The sequence below is a fragment of the Nilaparvata lugens genome, chromosome 2, assembly GCF_014356525.2.
Source record: "Nilaparvata lugens isolate BPH chromosome 2, ASM1435652v1, whole genome shotgun sequence".
Classification (NCBI taxonomy): Eukaryota; Metazoa; Arthropoda; class Insecta; order Hemiptera; family Delphacidae; genus Nilaparvata; species Nilaparvata lugens.
Window position 1 is genome coordinate 57,173,720 of NC_052505.1, and position 10,624 is coordinate 57,184,343.

The window sequence follows — 10,624 nt, forward strand, 5'->3', positions numbered from 1 at the left end:
TATATTCCGAACGAAGCTCAAACTGGATTCTTTATAAATTCAAAACTGATGCAAATTAATTCAATTTAACACTATTTACGATGTTATATTTATAATCCACACACACGACACTTAAACAATCAATTACTAGAAATTTCCGATGGAAATTACATTACAAAATACGAACTCGGTCTTCACAACAAGACAAGACAAAACGAACAAGAACGACTGAACAAGAACGAGATGACTGGGCTAGGAAGGATGGCAAGGCAAACAGCTGGACGAATCGACACTAGCGCACAAGCCTGCTATGGGCAGAACTGTAGTCTGGGATTGGCGCTACAATTCAAAAATGCTCTGGCCAGACCAACATTTGATATGCGTGGGAACACTAGCGTCAGTTGATCAATTTTCATAACGGCAAGGAAAGTTGTGTGAGTGCGCCACACCAGATTTTTTACTCTTATATTGGCGTATTGAGGAGGCTCCTTTTTGCTTTTATTATTATCCTTGAAATGCAAAATTTCCAAAAACCTTGTAGGCTATATACATCGACGCGCAATTAAAAATGAACATACCTGTCAAATTTCATGGAAATCTATTACCGCGTTTCGACTTAAATGCGCAACATATAAACATTTAAACATTAAGAGAAATGCCAAACCGTCGACTTGAATCTAAGACCTCACTTCGCTCGGTCAACAAGACATACAAATATTATAACAAATTATTTTGAATAGCAAGCAAAATCGCTTAATGAAAAGATTTTATAGGTCTCTACCAAACAGCTGCTTTGTTATCGCCGGGTGCGATATCAACAAGTGAGTGATTAGATAATAACGGTTATCCTGGCTACAATTCAAACAGCCGAATAGAAAAGAATTTTATTCGCTATTTATTGAATTATATAAAATAATGAAATTTTGAGGTTAGGCTATAATACTTACTGGTCGGCAACCTAAATAATCGGTCAAGCCGTATAATTTGAAATTTAGCTAGCACCTGTGGCAAATCTTAGTTGTAAACAATAGCATTCAACCAGAGGATTTGGTAACCACATGGCATGTTATTGTAAATGGAAAAACAACTTAATAAACTTAAAAAAAATTATTGTGTCACATGAGCATGTACAAAATATGTAAAATAAATAAAAATATCAAGGAAGTGTGTATATTCAAGCATGTACAAAATATGTAAAATAAATAAAAATATCAAGGAAGTGTGTATATTCTATCAGGTGCATGGATACATTTGTAATTTTTAGATGAGCCAATCAAAATGCAGTGGCTGATTGGCAGTAAAAACGAGTCAATTCAAAAATAACCCTCCGTATTTATATAAATGACAAGAATTTGCAAGTTATCACTACGCAGTTCATGTACCGGATGTAATCTGAGTAATTATAAAATATAACACATAATATATATGTAATAGCCTAGCAGATTGACATTGACTACTTGATCATACAATGGCGTAGTAGTTGAATATTTAAATAATATGCAAATTTGGAATACGGAAGTATGATCGTAGAGAATAGGGGTAGATCACAGCCAACTTGTTCGCCAGATGTCATCATGAAACGCCACTAATTTTATAGAGCACAAGTCCCTTTTTTGTTAATAATTGTACGTTTGAAAGATTTAAGTTTGAATCCAATAATTAATTTTCATAAGACTTAGTGATGCCGTATTAAGGCATAAGTCATTCAGATATTTATTTATTCCCTTGGAGAGGATGACTTTGGCCACCAGAAAACCCCAAGACGATGGAAGAATTTGGATCGCCATCATCATCTTGTGAATTTCGGCACATGAGTTATAGTTAACAAGAAATATATAAATCTAGGGCGCCCTCAGTGCTTCAAGTGAAACAAGATTTAAAAAGCTAGCTCGTCGAAAGGTTATACAAATATTGAAATTAATATCAAAGTTGCGATTCATATGTCCAAGTATGCACAGAGGAAATAAATATTCAAATTTAAAGTTATAATATATATGCTCACTCGATCATCAATTTTATTAGTAAATTATGAAGATATAATTGAAGCTCATGTTCACTGGATGAATTGATTTATCTAATTTCCATCAGAGGCCGAACCTTTAGCTTTGAGAAATATATATTAATATATTTGAGATTTATAATTTATTAATTAATTATATATATTAACTTGGAAAGAAGGTATATGAGATTTTATTCGACAAGCAACAGCAAGTCGATAACTGAGCTGCATAGTCTAGATGCATAGGATTGATGATTTAAGAAGCACATGGTAATTTTTCGTGCTAGAAGCAACCAGTTACCAGTATTGAAATATTATTAGGATTACCATCCGACTATATTCTTCACCAAATAAGTTGGTTAATACAGCGATATACAGCATTGATTATCAAATATTTGGAAATAATACGTTCCAGAGATTTATATAAATTATCCAGTATCATTGAATCCGATTTGGAGAATCTCAAAATCATAGCATTAAGTTGCAGCAGCGCAAATTCTCGCATCTGTAATTGCGGAATCCGACAAATCAGTCACAGAAATTGTGGACTGTTGGAGCAGCCGACATCAGTAACCAGCAAGAGCAGAGAACTGCGGGAGCTCCTGGGCGAGCCAGTAAGAAATTGGTATTTTTTTTTTCAATTTTATGACCACATAGGACCACTGTAGTCTCTGGTTAGTCCTCTTTCTTCATTTATTCGCTTCAATTCTCTTCCTTTCTTCCCAGTACCTGTCAGACCTTTCTTTTCTCAATTCATCTGAACAAACCTGTTGCCTTCTCCTAATTGTTTTTATAGATAAGATCCTCTTTCTGTCAGTGATGGTTTCCCTATAGATTTTTGTGCGATTTTTGACATCGTCAATAGTTGAATTTAGTTTCGATATGTCTTTTTTTATTTCCACAAGCCAAGGAATTGTGGCTCTTTCTGTTTTCGAACTCATGAATTTTTCAATAAGTCTTCTTAACAATCGATTCGCTGGGGTTCTGAGAATATGTCCAAAGAAAGAAATTCTCTTTTTGCGCATTGCGTCAGTTATTGGTTCGATTTCTCTATAAATCTGTTCTCTTGGAAGGAGTCTGAACTGGTTGTCAACTACATGTTTTTTGTTTATGCAGGTTCTAAGAATCCGTCTTTCAACTCTTCTTATAGTTTCTTTAATTCCATTTCCATCAATATTGAAAAGTGTTTCACTGCAATACATTGCTTGTGATCTTAGAACTGCCTTGTAGTGTTTCAGTTTTGTATGAATGGAAAGACTTTTTCTCTAATAAGTGTCCCTAGTTACATGCTGTCCCTTGGAAAGCTTTGAAATTCTGGCCTTCCATAAGGCCTTCTCACTAAGATTATGTGTAATCGTCTCTCCTAGATATCTAAAACTGTCCACAATATCAATAAGACTTCCGTTAATATTAATTTTATTCATACACAAAGGATCAGTTATCATGAATTTCGTTTTTCGTAAGAAATCTTCAGTCCGACATTTCCTGCTATTTCTTCCAAAGATGTTATTTGTTGCCGTGCTTCTGCTACTCCATTTGCAAGGGAAACCAAATCATCTGCAAAACCCAAGCTGTTAAGTTTGATGTTGTCTCTATGATGGCCAATTTGTATAGTTTCAGGATTAATTTCTCTCCATTTCCCAATGATGAATTCTAGAGCACAGTTAAAGAGTATTGGAGAGAGCCCATCTCCCTGTCTCAAGCCGGTTTTTATCTCAAATGCCTCAGACAGTTCTCCTCTGAACTTTATTTTTGATTTTGTATATGTTCAAGATAATTCAATCATTTTGATCAACTTCGGGTTGAGACCCAAATGCCTTAAAATTTTCAGTAAAGATTTTCAGTATGGATGCTGTCATACGCTTTTTTGAAATCAATAGAAGAGAGTACTAGTTGTTTGCCTCGTTTCCTGTAATATTGCATGATTAATTTTAGCATTAATATTTGGTCAGCGCAACTTCGCCACGGTCGGAAACCCCCCTGGTATTCTCCCAATTCTAGATCTAGCTGATCTTTAATTCAGTTGTAAATTATTCGTGACAGTATCTTATATGTGCAATCTAGAAGCGAAATTCCCCTGTAGTTATCAGGATTGCTTCTGTCGCCTTTTTTGTGCAGTGGGTGAATAATCGCAGTTGTCCAGTGTTCTTCCAATCTCTCAGTTTCCCAAATTTTGATTAAATGGTGATGCAATTCGTTCATTGTCTGAGATGAGGCATTCTTCCAAATCTCTGTAGTCAATGTGTCTGGACACATTGACTACCACTGGCTTTGTAATTCTTCAGTTCTGACATTGCTCTGATGAGTTCTTCCCGTGTGGGTGGATCTACTTGCGATTGCATTGATTTTATTGCAGTATTTGTATCAATTTCAAGAGTCGAGATCGGATCATCGAAGTTCAGAATAGATCTGAAGGTAGAAGCAAGGATCTCTACATTTTCCCTGTCACTATGTGCAAGTTTTCCCTCAGAATGTTTTAGTAAAAGGGTATTTGGTTCGAATTTAGAGATTGACTGTTTGAAATTAAGGAAATAATCCCGGCTGTTGGCTTTTTGACTATTTTCTTCTATTTTATCTATTCTCTATATTTCAAACTGTCTTTTGGTTTTTCGGAAAATTTTTGTGACTTGTTTGCGAATATCCATGAAGTTTTTGTATGATTCATCTGTTTTCTTGCTTTGGTGCTCAAGCCAAGACTTGTGACGATTTTCATATGCTTTGTCACATTCTTCGTTCCACCAAAGATGTTTCTTCGGTGGATTTGGTGGTGCTGCAGAAGTAGCAGCCTGAATCAAGTTTTTTGTAAGCTCTTTCAGATTATCGGATTTCTAATTATTGGTCATTTCTACATATGTAGAGTTACCTATTAACCTCTACATTTTGAATTTCTTTATGCTTAAATTTTTCTGCACAAACATGGTCAAGTTGCCATTCGCCCTGTTTCCAATTTGGATGTTTCCATGTTTTAAGTTTTGCTGGTTTTTGCATGAAATATGTGGATTTGGAGATGAATTCATGGTTTCTGCAAATTCCTACAAGTTTTTCACCATTCTTATTAGTTTTCTTTTGTGCTGACATTTTTCCAATTATATCTCTAAATTTCTTTTCTCTACCTAACTGAGCATTAAAATCACCAAGTAAAATTTTTGTGTGATTTTTGGTGTGAATTGGTATTATCATTATTCTAAGAACCACAATAAAAGTTATATATTTTGTTATTCATGCTCTACCGACTGCAGCCAAGCAGGGCAGCTCGTTATTGAAAGAAATAATGTGAAACAAACATGACTTATCCAACGTGGGACTGGTGATGAGAACAGAGCTCATAAAATCATTATTGAGAGTAAATCAGGGCTGTATATCGCTGATAATTTATAGACAAGTCAATACAGATTGAGATTTGTCGTGAATGGGTGATAGGCAATGAGAATTTACTTATGACTGCAAGCAAAGTAGAAAAAGATTGTTGGGAATCAATAGCTTTAAGCAAAGAAGAAATTATTTTTATAAATTTTTATTATTGTTGAAACTATATTTTAGAGATTTTATGGGCCTTAATTGCTGAATTTTATTTAGTCACTGATAATTCAAATATAAGCCAGTTTGAGAATATTATAGGCTACAATCAATAAGCTAGTCAGAAATTGACAATTTAACACATTGCCATCCCCACCACTGTGGGAACCAGCTGACTAGCACGCTCCGCCCCTGTTGCTGTTGGTTGTTGGCGGTTTCTGCCTCCGGGGGCGGTTTGATGCCTCCATCTGGGGGCGGTGAAGGCTTAGCGATACTGGGAGGCCGGATACGAGTCATTGCGATCTGTAAATCACAAAAAATTGAAATTTGGCAACATTCTATTCATTCTATTTTATAAAGATTTCGATCTAATGCAATTCAAGGTGGCGGATAAAATGATGAAAATGTTGTCAAAAACAGGGTTTTTCGCGATTTTCTCGAAAACGGCTCCAAAGATTTTGATCAAATTTATACATAAAATAGTCATTGATGAGCTCTATCAACTGCCACAAGTCCCATATCTGTAAAAATTCCAGGAGCTCCACCCCATCTATGCAAAGTTTGATTTTAGATTCCCAATTATCAGGTTTCAGATACAATTTAAACAAAAAATTCCAAGTGGATATGATTGAGCATTAAAATCTCTTCAATTAATGTTCAATAACATTTTCACCTAAAATTTAAAATAAGCTCGAAATTCGAAAAAAATTATTATTTCAATTGCAAACTGTTGGCAACTGTTGATTCTATTAAATCATTCACTATGAAGAGATAGCAAACTTCGTGTGTCTCCAGCGTTATTTTACTGTCACCAACTTGCTTAGATCTTTGAATAATAGACTTGAGATGAGCGTGAGTACTATCGTCAGGTGATAAATTATCATAACGGCAAGGAAAGTTGTGTGAGTGCGCCACACCAGATTTTTGTCATTGTAATATTATGTTTTTGGGACAAATAAAGATTATTTCTATAGTATGAAATATTATCAGAATATCCAGATCAGTACCAAATAGTAAATCCAATACAGTAATAATAATGGTGATAGAATTGAAGAAATATTCACAGTTCAATGTTCATCTGTTGATTTCATTGGCAGAAACAATACGGGCAGATGGTGGGCTGCATGAAAGGTCTGGATCGGATTGAGCGGAACCGACGCTACCGCAAGCTGAGGCCAGCCGCGTCGGTGACCGACGCCCCGCGCCAATGGTGGCACTACGCGGTCGCTTGTCTGCTGTGCGACTCGGGCGCAGGCGCCGTGCGCATGGAGCGTGCAGGTGCCGCGCGTCTGGAAGGCATGCTGCAGCGCGCACGCGACAACGTGCAGTATGTGCGCATCTACGGTCAGCTGTTAGCTGCCGGTGACGTCACTGCGCTTGTTCCCGCCGACAAAGCGTTCAAGGACGCTGTCGAGTGGGAGAGGGGATTCGATGAGTTGAGAGTGTTGAGGGAGGTTGGTACCACTGATCGTTCTATTCAAATTAGGGCCGTTTGCACAGTGACAGTTTAAACTAAATTTCATTTTAACTAGATTGAATCCGTATCAAGTCTCGTTTGTTAAAATTTGTTTCATTTTGAGTTTAAGCCACCAGCTGACTAAATTCAGTTTAAGCTTTGACTGTGCAAACGGCCCTAAATGCTCTAATTGTCGTTGACAAATACATGTATTGACAAAGTATTCTGTATTTTGTTCCTGACAAATAAATAAATTCATTCAAAAGTAATAAAAACGGAACATAGATCTTAGTCTATAGCAGCGATTACTGAGGTAAACAAACAATAAAATGGAGAATTGAACTTCCAATCAATCAATAACTTTTTTCAATACAAACACACAGTAAAAATCTAAATACAAAATCAATAAAGTCAAAAACAAATATCTAATACTTACTATTGTACTTATGATAATAATATGTAACTGAAATAAAATTTTGTCTTGAATGTCTTTTTATTGTAGTAGTGAACACTTGAGAAACCGTTTGTGTAAAATAAGATGGTAGTAATAAAATAGTTTGAATGTTAGAAATAGAATGAATAGAATGTTGCCAAATTTCAATTTTTTTGTGATTTACAGATCGCAATGACTCGTATCCGGCCTCCCAGTACCGCTAAGCCTTCACCGCCCCCAGATGGAGGCGTCAAACCGCCCCCGGAGGCAGAAACCGCCAACAACCAACAGCAACAGGGGCGGAGCGTGCTAGTCAGCTGGTTCCCACAGTGGTGGGGATGGCAATGTGTTAAATTGTCAATTTCTGACTAGCTTATTGATTGTAGCCTATAATATTCTCAAACTGGCTTATATTTGAATTATCAGTGACTAAATAAAATTCAGCAATTAAGGCCCATAAAATCTCTAAAATATAGTTTCAACAATAATAAAAATTTATAAAATCATAAAATTGAAATTAATAAATACCTGGCAGAGTCCTTAGCTGGAAACACACAGCACATAGCCATTTTTGTAAATTCTACCTTGTGGACCATTATAAAGGCCACGTTGCATAAAATTTATCACTTTTTCAAATTGCACTTAACACTCAGTAGTAACATGAACCACACTCCCGCAAACTCTGAAGTTTCATATATGAACAGTGGTTGTCCAGATCCAACTTTGTCGACTCCCAGCACATCAAATCCCACAATGGACAATGTCAATACGCCACAGGAGAGGGAACCCGGAAGTGTCAGTTTGATAGTTTTCGATCCTCAAGGTCTGCAACATCTGTCGTCCAATCAGGTCGAGACGCACCGCTGAAAACTGAGGTAGCAGATATCAATGTCGAGGGGGGCGAAGAGGAGCCCGCAGAAACAGCGTCCAGGAGCGCCCAGGAGTCAGAATCACATCTGGCAAAACAAAGCATATTGTCAGACATGGAAATAGATATGTTAACAAAGGTAATAATGGACCAGACTAGCAATATGTTTAATATTATGCTACAAAATGCAATAAGTGATATGATGTGGGAGATTAAAAAAGAAAATACAGAAATTAAAGCTTCAAATAAAAGGGCAGTAGAGCAGGGTATAAAGGAAGCAGCGGACGCAATATAGTTGGTGGAACATAGGTTGGACGCTATTGACAGCAAGGTAGAAAATTATAGGGAAGAATTAAAGGTAATGATAGATTTACAAACTGAAAATCAGGAAAAAATTACAACAGGCTTAGCAGAAAGAATAGATACTGTTACTTGTGAATTGAATGGAAGAATAGATGATCTAACAGTACAAAACACCTCGCAAATTCAGGAAATAGCAACAAGCATTAAAGCTGATTGTCAACAAGAAATTCAGAAACAGGTTGCAATCACTAACCAGAATATGACCTCTATAGTAGATAAAAACACTAGTACTATTGCAGCTATTCACAGTAAACAGGCCAGTATGTGTACACAAATAAATCAATTACAAAGTAACCTTAATCAGAACATAGAATCATGTAAATCTTTAAACGGAGCTCTACAAGTGCAAAAATCAACTTTAACACAATTAAACCAAGAGATAGAAATTAACAAAACTGCAAGTAATAATCAGTGGAAAATAACACAAGATAGGAAAACAGAATTAGAAAATCAGATCCAACAACAACCTCATAGAATTCAAACAGATAGTATCAATTCAACTGGTATACTGGATGGACTAGGTAGATTTGATAATACCGATTGCCATTTGCAACCTAAACCGTTTATTGACCAAATAAAACTGATTCAAACTCTTGCACCCACCTCTTGGAATATGTGGCGGCTCCCCTACACCAGCTTGCTGAGTGGTGAACCCCTGTTGTTTTTTTGGAGTAGAGCTCATGAATTTGCATCATTGGATGAGTTTATTGCTGTCTTCCTAGAACAATATTGGAGCAGAAGTAAACAGTTGGACATGCTAGCAGATATCATATCATGCGATTTCAACCCCAATTCAGATGGTGCATCTGACTTTCGTCACTGCCCTACAATTTGAAAATTCTCAGCTAGAGGAGCCGATAAATGATTCTGCTTTAGCAAACATAATATTGAAAAGACTATCCTTCCAAGTCAGAATGGCACTCGCCACCCAGCCAATAACTGGTTGTAAACATCTGATAAACCATTTATACTGTATACAATCAGTGATGGCAATACCAAATCACCGTATCACACTGTATACGATCAGCCATATACACAAAATCAATATAATTCAAATGTTAATCGGTATGCCAGCCAAGCTTATGAATCGGTACCATACGATTGTTCCCGAATGACACCTCGTTTTGAGCATTGCAATGACCAGAATCAAAGTAATAACAGGAATAATGGAAATTTTCAGAATCGTCCAACAAACCATTATTCACAACAAGCAAACAAAGAAATTATTATGATGGCCGTGACCATTTGAATGCTAATACCAGATATACTCATAATAGTTACAACAGAAACTATAAACTGCCACCACATCAAATGAATACAAATTATACAATAGAGCATGCATCCCGATTAAATCAACACAAAACACAGGGAACCAACACCAGATAACCCTTCACCAAACACAAAGAAAACTACATCTAAACAATTATGACTATATGATACCCCCAATACAACCCACATAAGCTCAGAAAAAATAGGTAAAGAAAATAAAGATACTTCAGCCTCATATACCACCTTTGTGAACGATTTACCAGAAATATTATTAGAAGAACCAGAAAGAGAACACAGGATGCCCGACACACAGATGCAAGCATATATTGATATCAAGTTATATGGATTGAAGGTTCAAGCATTGGTGGATAGTGGTTCACAATGCAGTCTTATACAAGAGGATGTCTTTCAGCGTATAAAAGAGAAAACAAAATTAGCTGGGAATGGACCTTCAACAACAACAATTTGCTTATATGTTTCTTGTATTACCTGTATCTGGTCCACACTTAATAATAGGCACAGATTTTCTCCAACATTTCCAAGCCTGCTTAAATTTCCAAACATTAAAATTTCACACTTTTACCGAACCTGAATCACACGAGATTATATTACCACTGGACCTGAAGAAGCGCACTGAAGAAGTCACAGAGATACACTTTGCTCATTACATGGAAGGCGCGCCGATGATGTGGGGTATCCACGGGATCGAGAATGCTATGGAGCATATAGAAGAATTAAGTC

The 10,624-nt window shown here is 36.4% G+C and overlaps 1 protein-coding gene across 2 annotated transcripts in view; it reads left to right on the forward strand.

Annotated features, from left to right (window-relative positions):
• Positions 1-7,894, forward strand: part of LOC120349558 (vacuolar protein sorting-associated protein 13D-like) — a 51,852-nt gene extending 43,958 nt beyond the window's left edge. The window contains exons 2-3 of one of the 2 annotated variants that reach the window (XM_039419920.1): positions 6,592-6,948; positions 7,570-7,894. In XM_039419920.1, coding sequence (XP_039275854.1) covers positions 6,592-6,948; positions 7,570-7,755 — 543 coding nt within the window. In that variant the 3' untranslated portion in view covers positions 7,756-7,894. Of the gene's footprint in view, positions 1-6,428; positions 6,949-7,569 lie in introns of those variants that run through there. The other variant, XM_039419921.1, reaches the window with a different exon arrangement.
• The last annotated feature ends 2,730 nt before the right edge of the window (positions 7,895-10,624 follow it).